At 44.4% G+C, this 26,035-nt stretch overlaps 1 protein-coding gene across 10 annotated transcripts in view; it reads right to left on the bottom strand.

The window, feature by feature from the left end:
- Window positions 1-1,562: 1,562 nt before the first annotated feature.
- The window catches only part of kmt2cb (lysine (K)-specific methyltransferase 2Cb), a 61,095-nt gene continuing 36,622 nt past the window's right edge, over window positions 1,563-26,035 (bottom strand). For 4 of the 10 annotated variants that reach the window (XM_047589487.1, XM_047589485.1, XM_047589479.1 and 1 more), the window contains 34 exons: window positions 25,894-25,986; window positions 25,543-25,590; window positions 24,367-24,507; window positions 23,777-23,809; window positions 23,255-23,401; window positions 23,034-23,175; window positions 22,684-22,919; window positions 22,419-22,492; window positions 21,556-21,753; window positions 19,337-21,325; window positions 18,788-19,098; window positions 17,088-18,670; window positions 16,879-16,990; window positions 16,647-16,713; window positions 16,493-16,553; window positions 16,118-16,350; window positions 13,739-15,373; window positions 13,268-13,459; window positions 12,269-12,433; window positions 12,045-12,174; window positions 11,684-11,831; window positions 11,407-11,591; window positions 10,826-10,956; window positions 9,020-9,293; window positions 8,479-8,618; window positions 7,732-7,845; window positions 6,521-7,637; window positions 6,301-6,437; window positions 6,067-6,209; window positions 5,788-5,962; window positions 5,571-5,687; window positions 5,404-5,477; window positions 3,559-3,667; window positions 1,563-3,466 (listed from right to left, as the gene is read on the bottom strand). In XM_047589487.1, coding sequence (XP_047445443.1) covers window positions 3,374-3,466; window positions 3,559-3,667; window positions 5,404-5,477; window positions 5,571-5,687; window positions 5,788-5,962; window positions 6,067-6,209; window positions 6,301-6,437; window positions 6,521-7,637; window positions 7,732-7,845; window positions 8,479-8,618; window positions 9,020-9,293; window positions 10,826-10,956; window positions 11,407-11,591; window positions 11,684-11,831; window positions 12,045-12,174; window positions 12,269-12,433; window positions 13,268-13,459; window positions 13,739-15,373; window positions 16,118-16,350; window positions 16,493-16,553; window positions 16,647-16,713; window positions 16,879-16,990; window positions 17,088-18,670; window positions 18,788-19,098; window positions 19,337-21,325; window positions 21,556-21,753; window positions 22,419-22,492; window positions 22,684-22,919; window positions 23,034-23,175; window positions 23,255-23,401; window positions 23,777-23,809; window positions 24,367-24,507; window positions 25,543-25,590; window positions 25,894-25,986 — 10,547 coding nt within the window. In that variant the 3' untranslated portion in view covers window positions 1,563-3,373. The remainder of the gene's footprint in view (window positions 3,467-3,558; window positions 3,668-5,403; window positions 5,478-5,570; window positions 5,688-5,787; window positions 5,963-6,066; window positions 6,210-6,300; window positions 6,438-6,520; window positions 7,638-7,731; window positions 7,846-8,478; window positions 8,619-9,019; window positions 9,294-10,825; window positions 10,957-11,406; window positions 11,592-11,683; window positions 11,832-12,044; window positions 12,175-12,268; window positions 12,434-13,267; window positions 13,460-13,738; window positions 15,374-16,117; window positions 16,351-16,492; window positions 16,554-16,646; window positions 16,714-16,878; window positions 16,991-17,087; window positions 18,671-18,787; window positions 19,099-19,336; window positions 21,326-21,555; window positions 21,754-22,418; window positions 22,493-22,683; window positions 22,920-23,033; window positions 23,176-23,254; window positions 23,402-23,776; window positions 23,810-24,366; window positions 24,508-25,542; window positions 25,591-25,893; window positions 25,987-26,035) is intronic. The other 6 variants (XM_047589484.1, XM_047589483.1, XM_047589481.1 and 3 more) reach the window with 6 other exon arrangements.

Here is a 26,035-nt window from a genome sequence, read left to right on the forward strand (position 1 = left end):
CAACTGCAGCTGCCTCCTTCTTTCTTTCTTTTTTGAAAACACTTGGAGGTGGTGGTTCCCATTTTAGTCACTGAGCTAGACTTAAAAAAAAAATATTTTAGCAGCGCTGTTTCAACATAAACTGAACATTATAAGAGTCTTGAGTCATTAGTTCCGGACTGTTATATTACATAACATTTATTTCCACTAGTGTACCTAATAAATTGGCAAGTGAGTGTATAAATGTGCAATATTTAATAAAAACAAAACATATATTAAAGGAAAACTGACTTTGAAACAACACCAGGCGCTGGGTCTGTTGCAGGCAGATGTTTCACCAACAGATGTCAGTACGACTCAGATATTCGTGGGTGGGATTGTATGTGGCTGGACATAAATGAAAAGCAACATATGGTAGCTGTCAAAATTATGCCAATAACATTAGTAATCATCATTTAGTGGAAGTAAAATTACATTAAAACACAAAGCAAAGACAAAATGCTGATTTCAGAGGATTACAGTGAATATATGGTACAATTTGGTAGGTATAAAATGGGTAAAATACAACCAAATGTTTTGTTTCTTCTACACTATTTTTAATAAACCATTGAAAATAGTCACAAATTAGGATCAAACATTTGCTTTAAAAGTTGCTTGTATGAATGATCAATCACCCTGATGTAGCTGAGTGTAGAATCTACAAATGGGATAATTTCATGTTTGTCCTCAATGAGATGGGTGAACATAACGCTAATGTTTTTATAGTGTCAGTCAAGCATCTGTGAAGAAAATAACATGCGTACATGTAACAGCAATTAAGCAAAAAATGAATAAATAAATAAATTAAAGATGAAAGAAAGATGTATATAACACTGTGATAAGGAATTAATGTCGCCAGAAGGCAATACATCATAAGAGGACCCAACACTTAACCTTGAGGGACACCACAGCTTACCTCAGAAGAGGAGGAGCAGATTCACAATATTGATTGGCAGTAAGACTTGTGTAGAGTAGGTTCCTATGTCTGCATGTCTGCAAGAATAGAACAATGGACCCTTTGGCACAAATTAAACGTACACCTCTACTGACCCTCATCCTCTGCATATGTATGGACCCTGTCCACTCCATGCACCCATCACAAGTGCACTGAACACAGGAGACTGCATGTTTATTGGGTTGAACAATATTTTATCCAGAGCCTGAAATATTTCCAGACAATGCATCTCGGTGGTGACAATTAAACACTTACTTGCTCAAGGAGAATGCATTTTTACTTTTATTTATTTTTTTTGATATATGTTGTGATAGATGTTTTTCTCCAGCAGTGTCAGAGGTATCAAGGGGCTGCAGTATTTTTAGCCGCAGTCAAAACTGCAATGCCACTCCCAGGAGTGATTCGGATTGGATCGACATTCAAGGCCCAGCACAAAGAACAGATGGGTTACATTCAGCTGAAATCAAATAAATTGAAACCATTTATCAGTGGTTCTTGGTGCTTCTATGGTAAAAGGCTTAATATGTGTTCATATTTAAAAGAAAATATATGCAACTGTGCAATTATTTATGACACATACACAACTTGCTAACATGTAAAATAGTTTATTTTTTGTAAATGTTTCTAAATTCAATTCCACAAACTCCAAACCTCATACTCTGTACACTTCAAAAGGCATTTTCCAAAAAAAAAAAAAAAGAAAAGAAAAGAAAGAAAAACAATTTCTGACTACTTTACACGACCAAGAAATGTAGCACAAACACGCTGGCAGGATGATGTAATATCATACATACAAGAGAAGAAAAATATCCAAGAAACAATTTTGTTACAACCATTCATTGAGAAAATATATACAATTGAGTCTTCGGAAAGTTAAAAAAATACATGCCATATACATTACAAGTTCTAAGACTGTCTCCAAAATTTTACAGTCGACTTGAAATTGTGCACGCAAAAACTCTTCTGCTCCTAAGCATGTGACTTGTGAAGTGTCAGTATAAGAAATATTTTTGATTAAGTAGAATGCCATTTCTGTCCAAAAAAACAAACAAACAAACAAAAAAAAAAACCTACAGCTCCCCCCATATGATTCTTTCCGTCACACACTGGTTCATCAGAGTCACAACATCATTAGACGTCCGCACCCCATTTTTAAAGTAAAAACATGTAAATACACGTTGCCGTTTCTATTTGCGATAAAAAGTTAAAAAGTTGTTTTTGGGTTTTAAAACCTAATTCACAGTTCTTTAAAATCAAACCTGATCAACAGCAAACAGATCACAATGATCTCTTACTATTTGAAGTCTTTTTTTTTTCTTCTTCTTCTTCGTCGTGATTCTGTAACTGATAACTCGTTAGTCAACAAAAATATTTCTTTTTTTGAGTGGTCAAAGTATGTGTAAGTCACAAAACACTACGCTACAATACCTTACTTTTAATACAACAAAAATACTTTGTGAATTATTGTGGTTATATTACAAATTCTGTACAGAATAATCATAATATATACTCTCAAACTGAAATAACGTCCATCTTAAATAAATTTCAATGACAAACAGAACAAAAAAAGAAAAAAAAAAAGAAAAAAAAAACAATTTAAAAACACCCAAACATCAAGAAGGTTAAGGTAGTATTTGGTCGGTTATTCCTATAGTTTTCTTTATGTACATTTTTTACAAAAGTAACAGCAAGTCTTCTTCAGTCTTCAAAAACAATAGCAATCTAGCCTTCTTTAACTCAATCTCATCATTTTGAGAATAAAATTCATTCACTCAGTAATAAATACAAAACCTCTCGAATTCCACACAAATCACATGACAGAGACCTATGATAAAACTGACTCATGGAATCAAGTATTTAAAAGTTTTTGTGTGGGTGTGTGTGTGTATGTGTGTGTGTGTTTTTTTGTTTCTTTTCTTTTTTTTTTTAGTGCAAGTTAATATTCCCTTCGCGGTATTCGTTGCTGTACATTCCTCATTCAGTGATGTCTACATTTAGTCATACGGTATACATTAACAGTATGAAACAAAAGGGCCTGCCCTTAGTAAGCTATAAGGCCGCACCCTGCACAGTGCTTTCTCATTCGCTGGTGGATTCCGCACCCCCATGTACGCCCAACACGCAGATACATACAGACAGACAGAGGCGTCGCATACAACAGAGCCCCCTCACATATGGCACGAGTCACGTCCTGCTACTGTGTCACATTTCTCTCCCGCCAACCGTTTTAACTCCATGAACTTGATGAACCAACGTCTACGTTTCTCCAAGGGTTCAGGCCTTCTGCTCATTCATGAAATGACTTTAGTGTGAAGTCTCTTTTTATTCCCCCCCCCCGTGCAGAGGCCGCAGCATCCGCACAAACGATAGCAAGGAATGCATTCGGGTTTGTCGTTTTGTTCAGTTAATCCACTTCCTGCATTCAGGAGCACCGCAGTGGCAAGTGATCTTGTGCTGGCCCTCAGCAGTGTCAAACTGGTAGTCGAAACACAGCTGGCGAGGAGAAAATAAAAAGGAAGGGAGAAATATCAGTTGCTGAGATTTGCATTTGAGTCGTAGAAATGAGACAGAAGTAAGACGCTCACCTCCTCTCCTTTATCGATCCGGCGAACGCAGCTGATGATGATTTTGTAACCCCTTTCAAATGTCACCACCTCAGCAACACAGTTAGGGGCGCAAGAGTGATTGATATATCTGGAGAACAAAACAAAAAAAACATGTCAAGTATCACTGTAACCTCTACCGATCAGCCACAACATTAGAACCCTCTTCCTATTATTGTGTAAGTCCTCCAAAACAGTTGTGACCCATCATGTCTAAGTAATGTCCACATGAATGCCAGGTTCCCAGCAAAACATTGAATTGTCACAAGATTGTTAATGTTAATTTCTTCCGTCAGTGGTTTTAATGTTGTGGCTGATCGGTCTGTGTTACTGTAGGTTTTGTTGATGATGTGGCAAGGTCAAAATGCAGTCAACCGAGTTTTTTTTTCTTTTCTTTAATTTAAAATAAAATGTAAAGAGAAGACAACACCTCAGTAAAAGCTTCATCCCAGACTATCACACATGTAAAATTCAAGGAGCCTCCTTCTTAATGCTTTTAATTTGTGGCTCCGGGAACAGTGCAAAAAGGGACGCCATCTTGGTACCACTACCCAGTTCTTGTAATACATAACATAGACGTACCACTTGCAGACCTGCACAGTCCATTAGCCGTGGACCGCACACGTGCAGCTGGATTGAGACATCACTTTAATGTTATGCGTGCAGGCAAAGACACTTAACACAGAAGCTACACAGTGGCAAACAATGTATGATACGCTGCCATGAGGGAAGCCGAGCAGGAGAATAAAGTGGGTCAGTCATTTAAATTAACCAGTCGCTCGCCATGTTTTAAAAACTAATCTTTTATTCATTACATCCATGTTTCAGGCAAGTCTTTCCAGTATATACGTTATCATGTTCTGTGTCATTTTTAATAGAATATAAAAGACCGTCGCTCACAGTAGACATGAAAAACCATCCTGATTATTTGTAATTTCTGTACAGTTGGCAAAAAACGCATAAGACACACATGCGCGTATGAAGGTTCATGGTCTGTGGTGGTGTGTAGGGACACTGTACTGTGAGTAAGAAAGAGGCTGAGACTGACTGACTGAACACAAGTTGGACAGTGTGCGCGTTTACATGCAGAGCTTAATCGAGCTACGCTCAAAATTCGACTTTCTGACTACAGTCCTTGTCCCAGTTTACATGCAGCGCAAGAAAATCGAATAACTGTTCTCCTCCTCCACACTAGGTGGCGATAAGTGTCGTTTCAGCGGGTTAATACCACGTTAATACGGAAAGAATTTCTGGTTGACCTATTGCGTGATATAATAAACTAGAGTCGTTCATGTGGCGGACCGGCGTTTCAAACAACGACCATAGGGATACTATACATTTTTAAATCTCGTATGTAATGCTTGCGCAACTTCTGGTGCAGATAAGATCCGCGCTATCCCTCAGACGGTTCTTCTAACGGCTGCGTTCATGTTCTTCTTCTTCTACGACCGGCTTTCTTGGATGTCACACGTCAGTGCAGTGGTTGTGGAGCACACGCATTATTCGACCAATACTGCAATTAAGCCGTATACATGGCGGGGAAAACCTAATTCCAATCGCATTATCTCGGTGTCACAATCGGATAATGAGAACTCCGATTTTAATCGGAGTAACGTGTTTACATGCACTTAAGTTCTCCTGTTATAGTCCGATTAAGGCATATTTTAGTTTTTTTGTAAACGTACTGAGTGTTAGATTTCACCCCAAAATTCAGACACATTAACACATCAAGTGACTCTTTTACACATCCACTGATCAAAGTTTTCTAATATAAAATTTATATTTAAAAGAATGTTTACGAAATGTTATGTGTGGATCTCACAGTACCTTGCAAGCCCTCCGTTACGGGTGGCATCAACAACATGTTCGCTGTCGATGCGGAACATGAACACCGCTCGGTTCTGCAAAGGGACAGAAGAACAATTGCGTGTCGTCAGTTTTGGCAAAAAACACATGTGAACGAGAGGAATTTAAGCTCAAAAAGCGTTAAATACCTGAGACCGGTAGATCTTTTCCTTTCTGATGGCAACCTCGTTTCGGAGGATGGTTCCATTGTACTCAATCACCATAGTTTGTTTTTCGATGTCTCTGGCAGCAAACAGCCCCAGGCCCTGGAAATACACATGATACGAGCGGCTCGTCATTCTGTCCTCAGGAAGCAAAATCCTGTCGTATCAGCATCTCTTGATGAAGAATATGGTGGTGACTCACCTGGATGCGGGAGCGGGCCAGGTAGACGTTGGCTCTCCACTCACTCTTCATCCAGCGGTACTGGGAGGACCTGGGGTGCACTACTGGAGGCTTGTTATGCGGAGCGCCACCTTCTCCTTGAGCCACATTCTGGTTAGACCTGGCACTGCTGCTGGATACGGCCTGTGGCTGGGGCCTTTAATTAGAGCAGGTGAATAAGTCGTTAATCTTTACCTTGTTTTTCCTTGAGACAACATATACCCACATAAGTCGTTTAACGTCAGCTTCGATCTGAGTTACCTTATCACCAGGGAGGCGTAGGGAGAGCTCGTTCTCGGCTGGGCGCGGGCGCAGCCGGCTGGATTGAACACGAGAGGCAGCTCCACGAGAGGGTTGCGTCCGTAACGGAACGAGTACCTGTCACAAGCCTCCACCCCCGGGAGCTGGAGCAGAACACAGCGCAGTTCACAGAGATGCAGAACGTAATTTAGGGGATCAGTTAATATTTTAAAAACTCGAGCGAAAGCGACAAACCGATTCAGTGATCTTGGTGACTGCGGGGACTGTGAGCCCGAACAGATCCTCTCCTTTCAGGTAAACGGGGAACAGCTTCAGAGTGCCCGATTCTGTTCTTTTCTCGGCAACGGGACCCAGGACCTTATCCCACACTCCTGTGACGGTGAGACAGGAACACAGTTAAAAATGTGAAATGAGACGCGGGTGCAGTGATTTCTGGTGATCAGCGAGGGCAAACCTTTAGCAGAGGCGTCAGTCAGGACCAGGTCTTCGTAGCCCTGTTCAATGACTCTGATGGTGAACTCCGGAAAGCCCTCTCTGTCTTCAACAGAACAGATGTAGCGGCAGCGGCGGTTGCCGTGGCGCATGCTCCAGTAAATGCGGCAGGCCTCGTAGCCGACTGGAAAGATGGCGGTTGAGGAGTGGAAGGCTGCCATTTGCAGGGGGGTTAGTTGGCCCATGGCGTGTAACACCAGGCTTCCCACCCGGAAGGTGTAACCTAGTTCCGGCTGCTGCACGGCGGTGGCGATCTGACGCACCTCGTCTCTTTGGACGTAGACCCGCCGGAACACGGCGAAGCACCGCAGCTCGTGCTCCAGCGCTTGCCCGGCTGTCCCGCGGGGTCTGTGGGCGTGGCACAGCATGGTCTTGTCCTTGAAGAAGGTGCACTGAGCCTGCAGGGCACAGGTGAAGTGATACACGTTGGTGCAGCGCAGGCGATGGCAGCCGCTGGTGGCTCCGGTCTGCTGGCAGTAGGCGCAGCGCACGGTTTGGCCGCGGCGCAGCGCGAGCTCCACGTTGATGAGGGCGCCCGCCTGCGTCTCATACACCTCGGTCGACCACAAGGCGCAGTTCAGATGCACCCACACGTCGAGGTCCAGATTGAGCAGCCTAGCGGGGCCGTCGGTGATCCCGTCTCCGAACTGGTGGCAGAAACAGCAGCGTCTCTGGTCTCGGAGCAAAGCCGGGGGACGCAGGGAGGCGCCGAGCTTCTTGAGGAGCTCGTCGATCTTATCCTCGTCCGGGAGCTGGGAATTCCCTCTCGGTATCACCACCTGGACAGTCCACTTCCTCCACCGGAGTCCTTTCTGCCTCTTTCCCTGGTGCCAGCCGTCGTGGAGCCTCGGCCGGGCCTTAAGCTTCACTGTCACTTTGAGAGCATCGGACTTGGCTTCCATTTTGGGAGTTTCACCCGCCATGGGGAAAGGGATGGGAGGGGTGGAGGGGGGAGACTGCTTGGGCTGAAGCTGGGCCAGGCAATGAACATCCAGTGAGGACATGTTGTTGCTGTACTGGTGCTGGGTTTTAGAGAGGCTCTCTGTTTGCTCGGAGGCTGGGAGAAGGGACACCGATTCCTGGGGAGACGAGACAAGACCCGTGGTGTTAAAACAGATTACGTTAAAAGTTTTATTTTTTATTTTTTTTTTCAAGGGTTCCATTTAGACGAACCTTAGCTTCCGCGTTCGACCTCGACTGCGCTGACGACGACGAACAGTAGAGAAGGAAGCAGCTGTGGCTGCAGAAGACGAGGTCTTCTTCAGATTTGAAACGACCTTCAAGCTGCTGTGGGGGAGAAACCAACCCCAAGTATTAACACGCTGAATAAATAATGAGGTGTAAAATCAAAAGTCTGACCAATGCTTCAGCTCAAGTGATGTTAAACGAATTTATGAAATAAACATCAAAAATATTCAATATTTAAATAATCAAAAATACTCCAAGTCTGCAGTCATAGGCTACGCCATTTAACCCACTAACTGATGTGAAATAGAGTTAACTCCAGCCGGCGGGATTTACATAATCAGGGGACATGCACAGTGTTAGAGTAGCACAGTGTGCATGAATATAAAGATGTGTGTGGGCCTCCGGGCTGAGAGTAGACTGTACTGTATATCCTCTAAAGTAAGTAAGGTCTGAACCTCCAGTCTCAGCTCCCACAACCGAATCAATAATAAAATGATTTTTTTTGGGCATTGGGCTGTTGAACTGCACTGCACCCCGTGTACACTTAATGCTGCACTATATCAAGACCACTTCAGTCATGATGAGAAAACAAATCTCGTCAAGCATCCATTACCTCACGATGCGATGTCTGAGTAATGAAGTAAATTGGCTAAAACCCCACTTACATTTGTTTTTAATTTATAGACGTATGACTGCATATATACAGCATTTCATCCTCATTAACTCGAATACCTTCATGTGTGCTGGGAGGTCTTTGATGGCTTTCTGCACTCCATTTCCCAGAACCACCACCTTACAATGGCAGCACCACTGAGGTTTACATCCAGGGCTGGCAGGGGTCTTATGATCGGGTCCTCGTACTGCAGCAGAGCCTGAAGCGTCAGAAAGGACGTCCATTTTAAAATGCATTCCGCCCTTGTCACCTCACAGATGAAAGATGATTTATTTTGTGTGAACTATTAACAATAGATCTCCTGTTACAGAAAACATTTTAGCGGAGAGAAACCATGAAATAAATACAGTTTGCACATCAGAATATGATGCACATGCTGCCCTCAGCCTCAGATAAATAAAGGCAGTTTGTAAGTCGCGTTAAGAAAAACAACTGCTGTTTTTTTTTTTTTTAAATTAAAAAATTGTTTCCAAATTGCGCTTTTTCTCAGGGTCTGATTGTGTTTACCTTAAATCAGACATGACATTTCAATTACAGACTGTATTGCAGTACCTGGGGGAACGGGAGATGCTCTTGTTTAATTTAATTTTATTCCCTCACCTGGGCTGTTGGGATGGAAACGGAAATGATGTGCCTGCTGCTGTTGCATCATCCCATGTAATCCACCGGGCCTAATCATCTGTCCGGGCCTGCCGTGAAAGCCTCCGTTGTCACCGTGCTCGTGGAAGAGCATGGGGGGCCGCGGCTCCATGCCGTGGGGGCCCATTCTTGGACCGCCGAGCATAGACAGGGGTCCTCCGTTGCCGATTTCATAGCTGCTGGGGATCTTCACGCACAGCAGGTCCGAAATGGCTGCCACGACGCCCGTGATGTTCTGAGACAGACAAAAAGACACAGACAGTTTAGCTGATTATGTCTTTCATCAAAATACATTAAATTTCGCATTGATTTTAAAATTTTGGTTTTTCACTTTTAGAGCCCGACATGGTCGAACACCCCTATGTGTTGCTGACTTCCTCCTTACAGACCTACACATCTACTCGGGCTCTCGGATCAGCTGACCATAATCTACTTACGGTCCCAAAGAACCAAAACAAACTACAAAACAAGAGGTGACCGTGCCTTTAAAGCTATTGCCCCCCAGACTACGTTCTCCCACTATCTATGAGACGCATAAATTCCTGTGATGTATTTACAAAACAGCTGGAAACATTTTTATTTAGACAGGCTTTCGGTTGAATAACAGTTTTTACATATTTTTTTGTCCTTAGAGCCTTTTATTGTTTTTTATTCTTTGCCTTAATGAGCATTAATGATTTTTTTTAATTGATTTTTTTTGTTTATGTCATTGTTATTTGCTTTTATTTTATGTACCATTCTATTGTTAAGCACTTTGTGATTTTTTTTATCCGTGAAAGGGGCTATATAAATAAAGTTTATTATTATTATATAATTAAATGTCATTTTAAGACTATTATTACAAAGTCAGTTGGGGGTGAACTGAATCAGGTGCGTGCCTTTTTGATTTGGTTTGCATGCTTAGTTGATTCCGAATGTCAGAAACTGGGCTCCAATACGGGAAAATCACAAATGCACTTCTCATAAAAATGATTCTTCTGATGTTGGCTGCTTTTAATCGGGCGGTTGTGTACCATTGAAGTCTTGCATCATCTTGTAGTGAGCAATAATTCTCCCACTCGGCCGCATGCCTCTGTTTGAGATGCTGAAATAAATTGGTTGTGCTGCTGCCTTTAGCTGCACCAGCTTTTAAACTCAAGCTTTGAGACAAACTGCAGTTTGCTCGAGGTCTGATGTCACAAAACAGAACCAGTTTCACACTCCTGACTGACGAGCCTGTGCCTTTTTTTGGGGGGCAAACTCTTCATTGCTTGCTGCTGTGCTGTTGTTGATGGAACTACGGGAGCCAAAGGGTAGAAAAGGAAGACGAAGTTACAGGAAAATACAACTTTTTGTTAAAAAAAGAATAACCTAAAACCAAAAGCTCCAACAGCATCTCAGAGCACATTATGCGCAAAATAGTACGCTTACTTTGAAGAGGAAAAGGCAGAAACTGAACATGACATAGGGCTAATAGATAATAATGGAAAGCCGACCCCTCTTGTATCCACAATAAGGCGCCTCCTAAATGTTAAGCACAGAATCCCGCAGCATGTTTCTGATCCACTGTTACTATAAAGATGATAGAGTAAAGTTTAGGAGTGATTACCTTAGATAGAAAAAATTAGGAGTTTATTTGCCTTGTAAAACAGAAGAAGCCAGACAGGTAGAAACACCTTACATAAGAATTAACAAGAGGTCATTAATTGTGTAAGAGAGTGTGATGCAACCAAAGGCAAGAATAAAGTTGACGTCGAATTGCTGAAGACCCCGCTCAAGTATTCTCACCGCATCTGGTCTTAGCGTGATGGCTACAGACACCAGCCCTTGTTTGGAATCGTTCGAAACGGGGCCGAAGGGGGAGCCAAAGATCATCGGAGACGGCTCGGTCTTGATATCCTGCAGTTTGATCCGCGTCCCTGGAAAATAAAAAGGAAGGACATTCTGAAAAACTGCCACACTACTCATGTCTGAGGCCTTGCCTCGCCTCGCTTTTATACGCAGCACAAATAATGACATCTGCTCCACACATGCACACAAGAACATGTGGTGATAGATGGAGAAAAGAGCACGTTAAATGAGAGAAAAAAAAATCAAAAGTGTCTGTAAACCACTGAACAAAGACAGGGACAAGGATGGGGAGGAGAGCACACACATCACGATATTTGTAGACGAATGTAAAATTTTTTAATTTTTTTTTTTCGTTGCAAGCACAGCGTTGGCTGTTTGTAAATCAAAGACCATCAAATCAATGGATACTTGAACGATATGCAGGAACCATAACCTGGAGCTGCGTGTTTAAGCTGCATGCCAAGCATCAATTAAATATAACTGAATGACTGAACAATGCTGAGTTGTTGGTTGTTTACCTTTCCCATCAGGTGCAGGAAGCATGGGGAGGACGGGTGACAGGCAGGGGGACAGCGGCTCTTCCTTCACCAGAGACAGGTCTGGGTAGCGACTGATCTCCATGCCAACCACGCTCTCAGGAGATGAGGATGGAACGAAGCTGTCAGGCGTGTCCCTGTCCTTGCCGGGCTCCTGTCCTCTATTACTGGAAAAACAAGAAAATATGAATCCCTGCAGTCAAAACCGCGCGGCTCAAATAAACTGTCATCGCATCAAGCGCTGTTGTTTATCCATTACCTGAGCTCTTCCTGGTTGTTGTGAGGAGGGGTGGGGAGCGAAGCTGGAACATCCACAGTTTTGGGACCCTGAGCGATGGCCCGGGCTAGCAGATCCTCCTCGGTCCTAAATGGGACATGTAGCGGCTTTGGGACAAGGCCTTTGGACACTGTGATAAAAAAAAAAAAAGAAATAAATAAAAGAATGTCAATATGTATACACACACACACACACACACACACACAATGCTAGTATGTGATGATTGACTTATGTCACTTCCTTAAGCAGGTTTTATGCTAATGGCAGTAAAATCTAGTGGGAAACCTTATCTGGAGGAAATTATCCTTCAGAAATGTTAAGACACTGCGTCTTCAGTGCTTACCCATGGCGGCAGCTTTGCTCGCTAGCTCTTCTGTCGTGGCAAACCCGTTGATCATTTTCTGCCGGTTCACAGGTGGTGGGGTCGGTGGAAGAGACGCCGGCGGTGTCGGTGGATTGCTCAAGTTACTCTGCTGTGGGTGTCGAGACCAATGCAACGTCAGCACACTGAGCCAGACCCGAACACACGGCCCCTTGTTTACCTCGTGCGCGGTTAGCAGAACTCACCTTGTACGCCAGCTGGGAGTAATAATCAGAGACGCCGTCTAGTGAGGCACTGCCAAAAGTACCGGACAAAAGGTTCTCTCCGTTGAGCTGGCCACTGCCGTAGGGAGCGAAATGGGCAAAGTTGACACCAATCAGTGGCTCCATGAGGGGCAGCAGGGAGAGCTGCTGTGTAAGGAGAGAAAAGCCGAACCAGTGGACGGGTTAGGAAGGTTCACACACACAAAAACATCCCCAACACAACAAATCAAAGTAATGGAATGCAGTTGCTGTGTTTTTGTCAAGATTCATTTCAATTCCCAATAAGCTATTTCAGGAATATTTCAGGAGCATTGGTTGTGTATTTCGTACGTAGGTTAGATTATTACACAGTTCCGAAATTTTTAACACAAGTAGACAGTTCTGTCTGAATTGCAAGCAAACAAGAGTTTAGATCAAGTACTGGAAAATTAGTGAGCCGTTTAATCTCTACACAACAGACCAGTTTAGGTAAATAGTTCACCTTTAAACAGTTAACTCTGAGCTCTGGCTCTTGTGAAGACACCCCTCAGTCACAAATCAATACTATTCATGTGAGAAACTAGCATACTTATTTACAAGCTCATATAGGTTGCATTAAATGTCAGTGATGATAATGAACATTTCTAATGAGTGAGTCAGCGTCATAAAGTTGAAATTAGCAAACTCAATCAATGAGGGACTTGCAATATAAGCATGAATCGCCATCAGCTCTCCTGAATAATAACAGCTTCTAATACCTGGGAGTGTAACTGTCAGTCGACTGCTGCCTAATTACAGTAATATGCTTATGATATGTGAAATTAGTGTCTGTGCACTTGGCAGAGACAATTTTCTGCTCTGGCAGTAATTAAAGCTGTAAAACTCAGAATGAAGCATTCGTATCTGAAGCTATAATCTTTCTACCGCCCTTTGTTCCTAAGGACGTGCAGCTCCTACTAAAGTGAAGAACAACAGGTGATGAGATGTAAAAGTCAGTCTCACCTGTTTGATCTGGGTCATTACGGTGTCGGGGCCAGAGTGCATCAGTTGCCTCTCGTCTCCTTCCTTCTTCCTCTTCTTGTAGCGAGATGCAGGTTTCTCCCCTCCTTTAGGTGCCCTCTTGTTCCTCCCTTTCTTCTTCTCCTGTTCAGGGAGCAGAGGTCCAGGAAAGTCAGGGGTGCCATCTGAATAGGCCTGAAGACGATAAAATAATGCCGTCGCATGATAAATCACAGCGAAAACTTAGTATCGCTTAGCTGAGATGATTTCAAAAGCATCGTTACACACTGTTGTGGCCCTCCAGCCGAGTCGTAACAAACATGCTATGACTTATTCAAATATACCCAGAGCTATGACTCATACCGATTTAACTGTGACGCGCCTCCCATCTGAATCACTTAGCCCCCTCTATGACTCACTGTGTTGATCACCCTCACAGCACTCTGCGACTGTTTGATGAACAAAAACACTTACCCCATTGCTGTCTATGGAGCTTTGTCTCAAAAGGCTTTTGCAGTCTGTGGTCTCCTCCTCCTCCGAGCGCAGGCTTTCTTCTGACCTCTGCTGGGACAATCCCGGTGGAGGCGTGCTCTTGTTCTTCAGAAGGTGTTTCAGTAGTTCATTGCCTGCCTCCCCTTTGTTTGGACTTTGCCCAGCAGGGAACGGGGATGCACCCCCTTTGTTACCCTCTTCTTTCACGGAGCTGATCTCTGAGCCAATAGGCCCATGACACTCACTGGCGTCGGTCTGCTCCAGCTTGATGTTGCTGAGGATCCTATCGTGCTCCTGAGCCTGGCTCCTCGATGCGTCTGATGATAGACTATGTTGCCCGGACTGTCCTCCAGAAAGCTGCCTCTCGAGCTCTGAGTGACTGGGGGTGGAAGATCCCAGTAAAGGGGACCTTGACAAGTCCTGGTCTCCAAAGACGTGGGTGTTTCTGGTGGGAGTCGAGGAAGTGTCCGAGACACACGGTGTGAGAGGGGCTGTGAGGTCGGAGTGCGGAGTTGAAGGTGTCTTGACAGAATCTGCGTCGTCATCTTTCTTCTTTTTGCGGTTCCGTTTCTTTTTCCCTTTTTCGTCCGGGATGATGTTGGAGTAGAGTTGAATGAGAGACTGCCCCGCGCCTGGAAAGTTGGATGGCAGAGGTGTAGACGAGTCACCACCAAACGGTGGACCTTCACCTGGCATGTGAAGCATCATTCCTGACCCGCTGAACTGGCGAGGCCTTGGATGGCCGTGAGGAAAGTTGGGTCCTTGCAGGGCGACGTTATCAGGCCCCATACCCGGCCCCATGTCTGGTGGCATCATCCCATTTCCCATCATCGCTCTCCTGTCGCCTTGCATAAATGTTCCAGGTGGTGAGCTCATACCTGGCTGCATGCCTTGCTGCTGGGGGAACATTGGTCCAAGTTGCTGCTGTTGTTGCAGAGGGGGTCTCTGAGGCTGCATAAAGTCCTGTGGCAGCTCTGCGTTAAAAAATGGCATTTGGGAGAGCGGCGCCATGTTCCCATCTGGCCCCATCATCCCTTGCTGCTCCAGCTCCATACGATGTTTCAGCGCTCTTTGACGTTCAACTTCCTGCATGAGCTGCACCCGCTGTCTTTCCTGCTGCTCTCTAAGCCTCTCCCTCCTCTCACGCTCCTGGAAGCCTTCGCTGAATGGGTTGTTGTCGTCAAACTTCACACCGCCTGCCTGCATGGGTTTTACGCCACCTGGTGGAGCGGGTGGTGCCTGAGGATCCACAGGCATTTGTGCGTGCTGAGGTACATTAACCATTGGCATCTGAAGGGGCTGGGCTGGATTTCCCACAGGCACCTGAGGGGGTATTACAGGAGGCATTCCTGGTCCACCCATGGGCATAGGAGCACCGGAATGCCAGCCAGGCGGAGGGTTGGGCATACGAGGGGGTGCGTTTGGTTGGCCGGGATGAAGCGGCATCTGCATCATGGGGTTCATGGGAGGCTGGACGATTGGTGGCCCACTGGGCATCATGCCAGCAGGTCCTGGTAAAGGGTGCATTGCAGGCATCATCGGAGTCAAATTGTTTTGCTGCTGTTTCACCCGGTACTCCTCAATAAGTTCAGCATGTTCCTTCTGCTGCTTGCGGATCTGAAAGAAGACAAATAAAAATAATGATTCTCTATGACAACCCCAACGCAATTATGCATGGCCTAAAACTTGTTCTATGCTATAGTGGTGAGGAAACCAGTCCACCCGAAGAAGAAGTTGAGATATTTTACTTTCAAGATGTAACTGAAAAATGGATCTTTGAAGTGAGAGCTGGAAAGTACACTCTGCCAAGAGCTTTTTTTTTCTAGCAGTGCAATTTTAGGGAGTCAACGCAGGTTGACAGCTGCAGTGGAGCAAGTATGTGTGTTTAGAATTCTTCGGTTTGCATTACTATTTTTCAAGTCTGCTTGGTAGGAAAATAGCTAGACGTGCATACCCTACCATGTTTAATCAAACTGGACTAATATTAACACTAATTAGTTCTGAAATAATGATATATCCTCATTGAAGTTAAATGAATAGTATGAAAGATATTGAAAGTAATGAAAACGAAAAGAGAAGTATGTGCTTCTCTTAAATTTGATTTGCACCCTGATACAATTTTTTTTTTCTTGTAATTAGGAAGACTGATGAACTTAAGTTCTTTCATATGTATTTCAGTACCACACACTGAGAGTAACATTAGCCCGGCTGGAGGGTCACATAAGTGTTAATGGACTATCCCTATTTTAGACCTTTAAACCATCCTCACAAGACCAATAAAAGGACAGTGCTGAGGGCAGCGACTGTGAAGAATAGTGGTGAGATAGAATTCAATGGTTGCCTGCCAACCTGAACATTTACCTGCTCCAGTTGTTTCTGCACTACACCCTGCTGCTCTGTGACAAGTTTGAGCTGCTCAGCATCCTCCTCTGGGAACTCTCTCCCTGCCTTCTTAGCTGTTCTCTGCTTGGCAGATAGAGCTTTCTTAGACCTCCTGTGAGCCCCGATCTTCTCTTCCAGAAACTTCTGCTGCATTTGAAGTAGTTGCTGAGTCTCCTGGAGCCACTCCTCATACTGAGCCCTCTGAGCATTGTCTGAAACAAGAAAAGGCCCTTTATTTAGCTATCTTGACAGGATGAAAAAAAAAACAAAAAACAAACATCTTTATATTTCTAGGCCAAACAGAACTTCAAACCAAAATATCTGAAAATGCATAGAAATCTTTAGACAACTTACTGACAAATCCTGGTCCGAAGTTGGGGGGATTCGGCCGCGCTACTTGTGTCAGTTTGCCATCCTGATACCAAGGCAGACAAGGACATTATTCTATAATTACAGCTAAGACTATGGAGTTTTAAAATAGCATCTAAGCTGAGTAATGAAACATTACCTGTCCAAGAACTTGTGGAGGAAGGGGTGTGCTTTCAGGACAAGGTGGTACAGGGGCAGAAGGAAATCTGCAATACAGCAACATAGAAAAATTTCAATAGCATTTCTTTTTTGTAGTGACAACATATCCAAGTAGTTTAGTTATTAGGTTGGTTTATTAACCTGCTAGAAGCTTTACATTTTTTTCTCAAGCTGCAAAATATATGAACGCGGTACCAAAATAAACTCTTCACCTGTTCATGACCATTGGAGGCATCCCCATGTTGTTCTGAACCATGACTTTGTTGATGCCTTTTAGGGCAACCATTTTAGCTTTCATGATGGGGTCAGTGATGGCATCAAAATCTACAAATGACAAACAGTGCACTGTCAGAAATAACGGCTCTGAAAAAAAGATAGGGCACAATTTTGACAAATAAAGGCAGGGGTCTAACTAATTTACCTATGTTGGGGAAGAAGGAGTCACTGGAGCGCTGTCTTATCATAGCCTGCATCTGCCTCTGCTGCTGTTGTTCTTGCCTCTCCTGGTCTAGGAGGTCCTGCAATAGAAGTGGCTGCTCCTCCAGCAGAAGAGGACGATGTTGGCCATGCTGACCCATTGCCTGGTTCAATGCTGCCTGCTGGGCCTGGCTCAGACCACTCTGATCCACTCCAGGGTTCACCCCCACCTGATGGTCTGCCCCAAATCCAGTCATAGAAACATCTCCTGCAGTCGTGGTGTCAGATATTGTTTGACTCATTGCAAGTCCAGAGGTATGCTGAGTATCAGTGACTTGGTTCTGCTGGGCCATGAGGTTACCTCCTTGACTGACAGATTCAATTATTGGATTTAATGACTGCTCTTCAGGTTGCTGTTTAATTAGTAAACTAGACAGGACTGGGGTGGAGTCAGGGAGAACTCCCTGCTGGTTCGAGATTAAGGTGTTTCCAGGAGCTTGCTGGTCTGCCACTTCGGGAGGCTTCGGGCAGTCTTTGACCTCCGTTTTAATTTCCTGCCCAAGTGCCAAAGAAGCAGAGTCTTGATTGCCGGGGACTTCCAACTTGACTTCATCTGTACACTGCTCACTTGTAGCCTCTGACTTTGCCAGTCCAGATGTTGAACTGGATGAAGCTTCACTACCAGCGTTTGTATTTTTATTGGTGTCTGCCATGTCATTATTATCATCCATTGGATCGCTGAGATCCAGTTCCTCATTAAACATGTCTTTCTTGATATCGTCTAGATCAGGGTCTGTGTAAGCGATGATGTCAAATTTCCCAGATGTTAGAAAGTCGTCAAGGTGCAAATCATTGGTCTCTAGATCTAGGTCTTTGCCATCTTCAGGGTCCAAATTAAGGTTTTCCAAGTCAGCATCTACCAGGTCTTTCACTTCCACATCCTCTAGATCCTTGACTGCAGATTCTTCTGCATCCAGCTTTTCCTCCACACTTTCACTGTTGGCCACAGTCTCCGTCTGAACAGCAGGGGGTGCAGATAGGATAATGGATGCTGCCATGTTTTGGGTCTCATTTGAAGCAGGCTGGCTCATAGATCTCATCAGTGGAGATTGTTTGAGAGCGTTATTTCCTGGCATCTGGCTTTGCTGATGAAGATTATCCATGCTGGCCGAGAGCTGTAAGTGGCCCGGCTGATTCCCCATAGGTTCTACCATTCCGAGTCCCTGATTTAAAGCGAACCTGGAATCATGTGGTCCTGGAAAACCTGCTAGTCTTTGACCCTGCAAGTTGGGATCCATGTGGCTTCCCTGCATGGCACCAGGGGGAAATGGTATGCGTGGCCTATTTTCTGCTGCTCTGTGTCGCAACTCAATGAAAGGCTGGCCCATTATATTGTGCTGTTGCACTTGCATATTGCGTGGTGGGAAGTGTTGGGGCAGCCCCATTGGATTTCCTCCCATACTTTTTGCCATTTCAGCGGACATGGACCGTCTAAGTTGATGAGGGACATCCTGCATTGGGTGTTGCCCCCGTGGAAAAAACTCTTGGTTTCCATGAGGTCCCAAAACCCCAGGTGGAAAGGCGAACCTAAAATAGAAAAAAAAAACAAAAACAAAAACATATATAAACCGAGAGAAAGGGGAAGTCTACATTTGTGAAATATCATGTTATTAATTAACCTGAAACACACACTCAAACACAAACCTTGGTCCTTGATGCCTCAAATTAGGATCTCCAGGATGTGGGCCCCGGAGGATTTGTCCTTCATTAGGGAAAGCGACACGCTGATCCCCTGGTAAAGGTCCTGGAAACCTCATTGGTCCTCTCATGGGTCCTTGTCCAGGATAAGGTGGAGGAGGCCGGTTGAACATTTCCTGTTGACCAGGGCCCTCATTGGGCCAGGGCCGTGGTGTTCCTGGGGTCATGTTGCCTGCAGGCTCCTGAGGGCCCCTCTCTTGTCGAATGGCACTCCTCTGTTGTTGCTGCTTCAGGATTAGTTCCCTTATTCGTTGTCGCTACAAAACAAAAATTTAAAGATATGTAAGCTTTTTGTTAGACAATAATGTCACACTTTTACCTCTTACCCACAAAGATTGATTAGAGCAAGGGATATGGTATGACTGAAGAACAGCACAACAGTCATACTTTTGTTTTAATATGTTTTGTATGTTTTGTTTTATTGTTTGCTTCTACTCAATTTAACGTAAGAATGATGCGATTCAAAACTGAACAGAAACCACAATATTCACTTACCTGTCTGAGTCTTTCCTCGCTTTCAGCAAGTGCAACGCCTTGAGTCTCAGAGGATGCACCAGGCATCTGTAGGTTGTTTGACAGCTGGGTCGGGTCTTGAGGGCCAGTTCCATTGTTACCCCCAACTGATTGATCTTTCATATCCAATTTCTCTGTTGATTGTGGACGAGGGGTCATGGGAGCTTGTTCAAATGGGTCATGGCTAGGTGTTTGACTGGGTCTCCTTGAGGGGGACTGAGTAAATCCATCTTCTGACACACTAGGGACTTTTGGCTGTTGAGAGTCTGGATGAGGGAAGGGTTCTTGAAGCCTGCCTTGAGGTGGTGAGAAAGGATCCTGGCTTCCCATTGGTCCTGGCCGTGGCCCCTGTCTGCCAAGCAAATCAGGACCAGGCCTTGGGGTCCCTGGCGGCTGGGCATACGGGTCATTAAGCATAGGTCTGGGTGCTCCAGGCTGGGAAAACATGTCAGCACTTCCTGGCCTTGATGGCCCAGGTGTACTAGTAAAAGGCTCCACTGGCCCTCTCTGGCTACCCGGTGACTTAGAAAATCTTTCTCCCACTGAGGGCCGTGGAGTACCTGGTGGCTGAGCATAAGGGTCCATTGAGTGGGAAGGTGACATCCTCTGTCCTGGGTGGGATGGATGAGAGTACTGGTTCATCCCACTGGGGCGAGGAGTAGACGGGGCCTGTGAGTAAGGGTCCTTGGATGGGCTAGAGGTGTTTGATGGCTGACCATAGTTGTCATGTGGACGTGGTGTGCCAGGAGGTCGAGCATATGGTTCAAAAAATGGTCGAGGTTGAGCACCAGGTTCGTTGATGGATCGCTGGTTACCTGTAGGCTGAGAAAAAGGGTCTACAGGTGGCTTGTTGGGACCAGAAGGCTGGGCAAAGGGATCATATGTGAAGTGGTCAGGCCTGGGTGTGGAAGGTGCGTGTGCATAAGGATTTCTGGACATTTGAGTCATTGGTCCTGGCTGAGCAAACGAGTGCCCCTGAGGGTGATGCTGGCCCATTCTGGGAGGACTGGTGAAACTGTCATTCCCTGATGGTCTTGGGGTATGTGGGGGCTGTGCGTAAGGGTCATTCTGTAGATTGTGGGAGAATCTATCACTGGGATGTGGACCTGGTCGGCTGAAGGGATCCTGAGCCTGTGGAGGGGGCATAGGTGTTTTAAACAGAGGGACTGAGCCAGACTCATTACTTCCAGGGATTGGTGTTAGCAGAGGCCTGGAGTAAGGGTCAGACAAGATCATCCTGTTCTGAGCCATGCGCTGATAGGCATCATTCCTTATCATGGGTCTTGAGTACGGGTCTCTGCCTGGAGAACCCATTGGGGGTCTACCTTGAGCAGCTGGACTACCTCTGGGGGGACCCATGGGCCTCAGAAAAGGGTCCATTTCCCCGGTTGGCCTTGGGGTGTCAGGTGGTTTGGCATAAGGGTCACTGCTCATCGATGTTGGGGAGCCAAAAGATTCATGAGCAGGAGAAGGCCTCCCCCTGTCCTGCTGCTCCATTAAGGACGTGGGGGATTTACCCGATTCCATAGGCATTCTGCGACATGCATTTGGTCCAAGAGTTGGTGGTCTTGGGGTTCCAACCATCTTGGCATATGGGTCCCATGGAGAAGAAGGTCTGGAACCAGAGGATCCTGGTGAGAATACCTGTGGAGACTGGGGTTGAGACGAAGGACCAGATGGAGGGGGAGGAGGGGGTCGCAAGAACACGTCCTCTGGAGGCCCTGAATTGGGCGTCCCTGGTAGCTGCGGCCTGGCAAAGCTTTCTTTAGGGTTGAGCTGCTGCATGGGGGACATGCTACCATTACTGGGCTGGGAGGCTGGGCTCTGGTTTCCACTGTTGTTGCCATCACCATCTGACTGGCTAGTCTGCTGTTGTTGCTGTTGCTGCTGCTGGAGTTGCTCATTTTTAACTTGCTCCAATTTCTGAGTGGCTTCGATCTTGGCTTGCTGTTTGCTTTTTTGTCTCATTTGCTGCAGAAAGGACAGAGTGAAAAGAGGGATTAGACCTCAAAAAGGGATACAGCAATTATCATTGTCATGCTAAAAATGAACTGGACCTACTAACCATCAATGACATCAGGGTTAATGTGGAGGAATAGTGCAGTTGTTTAGGGATCTTTACTAAACCACCACTTCTTAGCTGTCTTAATATAATGTGGACCTGCCGCTGCATACGCTGACTTCATTGCATACACTCTTACCTGTCTAAACTTCCACTCTTGTTCATGCTCTGACTCTTTTGGTTTCAAAGGGTCTTTAAACAGGAGTTCTGTGTCTAGTGGTATGTTGGGATCAAACACCTCAGGGGGCTGTTGCTGTGGATGGTGCCTCTTCACCGTCTCATTCGACATCTGGACTTTGTTGATACGCAGGGCTGCTCGGTTATCTCTTGCCTTTTGCTAGACAGCAAATCAATCACAATTATGTATTAGGCATAAACATTCCATAGAACCCAAGAATACAGAAAAACAGGCTACCTACGCCACACTAATTACCTGTAATAAGTGAATAAATTTCTCCTTCATAACATTTGCTTAATCCCATTATAATACATTGGGCCTTGCACTGACAGGCAGGTTTATGTCAAAAGATCACTTCCAGCAAAGACCTTGGTGAATAATAAATATGACTTTAAAAATGTACAACCTCCCAGATGTATGGGTCAAGGATTGGCTGCCATTAGAACCAATACAGCAAAACAGGGAATAAGTAGTCCCCACAGTACTGGCTGGCAGTTTCTTAATCTTGCAACAGTGGTAAAAACGACAGTAGGTCATTGGAAGTGGCCTCTGCCAGGTAATATTACTTCTAGTGAACTTAATTACTGAGACCATAGTGAGTTCTAAGGCCGAGGCAGGACGTGCAATAGTAATTAGTTCATCTGGGAATGGCTTGAAATGGATTTCAGATGGTAATGGAAAAAGGCAAGATGCAGGACACATGAGTCAACATCCTACATACCAATATCTCCACCCCATAGATTAAATGTTAACCTTCATCATATTGTTCAGACTTTAAAATAGCATAAAAACATTGACAAATTTAACAGTTAAACCAATCTTACCACATATGGGGCCCTGTCTTGTGAACTAGCTTTCCTCCAAAGTTTTGCAATTTGCTTTACTCTTGTAGACCAGTCTGTTGGAGGAATAAGAGGAGTTGTCATGCCAACAGGTCTCAACAAGCATTCAAGGCAGTGTGAACAAAACAGTAACCAGAGATAAGCAAAAGCAGTGATGATGACAGATAGAAATAGAAATAAAACACACAACAGAAATAGTACAATAGAAAATGTACAGAAATGAGGAGCTTTAGAGCCATGCACAAACCTGTGTACTCTTCTTTGAGGTTGGGGAAATTGATATTGGTATACAGGACTGGTGCGACAGTAGCTAGCTCTCCAAGAGTCTCTTCCTTCTCCCACTTAAGTGTACTCCTTTGGGCATTTGACATGGCTTCAGTCTCCCCTTCGGGCAAAGATCCAGGGGGTGTAGGGCCAGGGCCATGGGCAGGGGAGGGCCATGGACCAACTGCCTCTCTCGTCATCTGATTAAATTTTCTGTCCCTGCAACAACAACGACAACAGCTCTTGAGGAATAATTCAGCAATGACAAAAATGAATACTATTTATCTATTGGGTAAGAATTGAATAGTTTAAAAAAAGAGAGGAGTACATTACCTTGGATTGTCAGTGAAAGGCATACGGTTAAGGGGGGAGAAATTTTCAGGGATGCAGGGCCCTGCTCCAGGATTTGTAGGGAAACGTTGGTTTGGTCCCATCATACCATTGATCATTGGCATCCTTGGAAACATGGGATTCCCTACAGACATGATTTAAGTGGTGAATGAGGGAATTTCCCGAATCTACACGTGACCATGCTGTGGTGATTAATGACGTACCTGCATTGGGGTGAGGCATACTAGTGCCAGGTGTGGCAGGAAGGGACCCTGGACCATGGGGGTGAGGCACCTGTGGTGGAGGTGGTTGGCTCGTGCTTGGGCTGAGGACTGCTGTGAAGAGATCCTCCACATCTTTGCCCTCCAGCTCTGTAACAAAGTGCAGTAGCGTAATGTTGTGTGTGTGCATTATATATAATAAACTGCAGTGTAAGAATTCAGAATAGTCGATAAGCTATAGAGATACTGATGCCAAATAATATACCGTAATAACATTTCAAACCTAATAGTTAATGGTAGTTTGAAGATTACATATTACAAAATATTTATTGAAAATGTGATAAAAACATTGAATTCATAGGCATTATTATTTTTGATGTTTTTAATTTATTTCCATAAAGATGTTAATACAATTTATTCCACCTGTACAACATTAATTTGCACAATATTTAAATCTGGAATTAGGAGCAAGTCCTATTACTTAAGAGTGGGATAAAACTTTAGAAAAAGGACAAATTTACCAACCTGGAATTTTATAAAGTTTGCTGAGAATGGATTCTGAAACAAAGAGAGAATCAAATAAGACGACCAATATTCAATCTGACCTTTTAAACTGACAGTGTAAAACAAATGCATTCATATCCAAAGTGGCATCTCGACTACAAGCCTGTTTTTCGTACTAACGTAAAGGAACTTTCCATGGAAGTAAAAGATCCTTCAAATCTTTACTGTCTTAGTTTCACCTCGATCAAATGCCCCTTGAATGTCGGCCAAATTAGTCAGCTGTCACTTCAAAAAGCAACAGCCGTTGTGCTACATCATATGTGCAAATACAAAACCACAAAACCTTAAGGGAGGTTACTCATAAGAGTGTGGACTGCAATTTAAAGTTCCCTGCTTACTTTTAAACAAAGCAATCAATCAACACACAGACAGTTCTTTAACCTCCAATAAGTATTACCCTTCGGCAGAGACTAAATAGTCATGGAAACCCTGGTTTCTCTAGTGAACTGCAGGTAAAGAAACTAAATTCCTTAAACAGCTTTTGGATCATGTAGAAAAGTTCCTTTGTGCAAAATGTGGCAGAAAATGGATCCCTGGTCTCCCACACTGACCGTCAGTGACCATCTTGTCAAGCTCTGGGCTGAGTATGCCGTCCAGGGGTTCCTCTGGAAGGGTTCGAGGTGTCCTCCGGCCAGCCTGAGAATGGGGCGCCACTGGGGAACTGTCTGCCAGGGGCCCAATGTCCAGACCAGCTGTGGAAACACACACAGACATACAAAAACAAATCGTAACACGGACATATACACACAAACACGCACACACACACACACACACACACCCTCACACAGAAAGCAACCAACAAAATACCCGGCCAAGAAGGTAATCGTGAATATAGACTTGAAGAGAGAACACGTTTATTGTTTTAACAGCCTGTGGAATGCAATCAAAACTGAACAGTATATGATTACAGTTCCTTGGAGTTCCTGTGGTTGTGTAAAATGACTGTTTTAGGAACTGAGAAGAAACAGACAGGTCATACTAATACTCACTGAAGATATACAGACATTATTTATAATCAGCACTATAATATATTGCTCTGACGTCGACAAGTCTTTTGTACAAAATACTAATCAATCTCTTTGAAAAGGGATGAAATGCAAACTTGCTCAGTTTGGAAATCGTTGATAATTAGAAAACTGAATAATAATTTGGGTTTCTAAATCATTGTAAAATTAAACAATGTTAGACTTTGTCTGCCTATTAGTGCAAAAAAATACTCTCCTCAATTGTCTTAGACTTCGATGGTCAGCAGGAACTGTATTAAAACTAAATTTTAAGGTAAGTAGTATTAGTATCTAAATGAAAGCAACTGTGTTCACAAAGAACAAAGAACGTGTCATGAAGCCACAGGAATGAGCACAGACGACCTTCACCATCTTCAGGAACGGGAAGGACATTGCCGATGGCTCTCGTTCTCTATATTGCTCGGTTCTCAGCTGCTCGAACGTCCCTGTTAATTTGTTTCTTTGCAATCTTGAAGACATCTCAGACTAGGCAGATGTGATTTTGTGAAAGGGTGTAGGACAAACAAAGATTGACACACGATACATATTTGAGTCGATACTGTGCGCTGTGTTAGGGAAGCACTAAGCGGTTTATGAGTGTTACGACAATCTGGCATGGTTGGGAAAAGCGGCTCGTAAACATGCACACTCAAATTGAGACAGACACTGTAAGAGAGGAAGAATGCACTAAAGCAAGGGATTAGTAGGCCAGAGCACCCTTACCAAAAGGAGGAGGTGAGCTGTCAACCTGGAAGGGGCAAAAATCAAGACCTACAAGAACCCAAAAACCAGATAAAATGAGTGAAAAAAATAGTGAAGACAGAACAAGCACAACACGCTTCAGACAATGCAAACCAACAGAAGATAAAACCAAAGGTGAACAAACAAAAAAGGTATTTTTTCAAGAATGTGATATTTGAAAGAAAAAAAAAATCAAGGTGGCGAAAGGAAAAATAAACTTGTGCAGTCTGGGACAAAATTCTGATTTAGGAGTAAAAAATTTTGTAAGCCCACAGCTAGGTGACTAATAATAAATTCTTGCCACTGTGACTGCCTGTGAGATATATGACGCACCAGAGTCACTGCTTGGCTTTCCGAGCATTCCCAAGATGTCTGCGTCAGTGTTCAAAACATCAGATAGATCAACTAATGGTTCCTCGGACGTCTCTGCAGATGAGGGGAAAAGGGGAGAAACAAAAAAAAAAAAGAAAGAAAG

This window comes from Mugil cephalus, chromosome 7, assembly GCF_022458985.1.
Source record: "Mugil cephalus isolate CIBA_MC_2020 chromosome 7, CIBA_Mcephalus_1.1, whole genome shotgun sequence".
Lineage (NCBI taxonomy): Eukaryota > Metazoa > Chordata > Actinopteri > Mugiliformes > Mugilidae > Mugil > Mugil cephalus.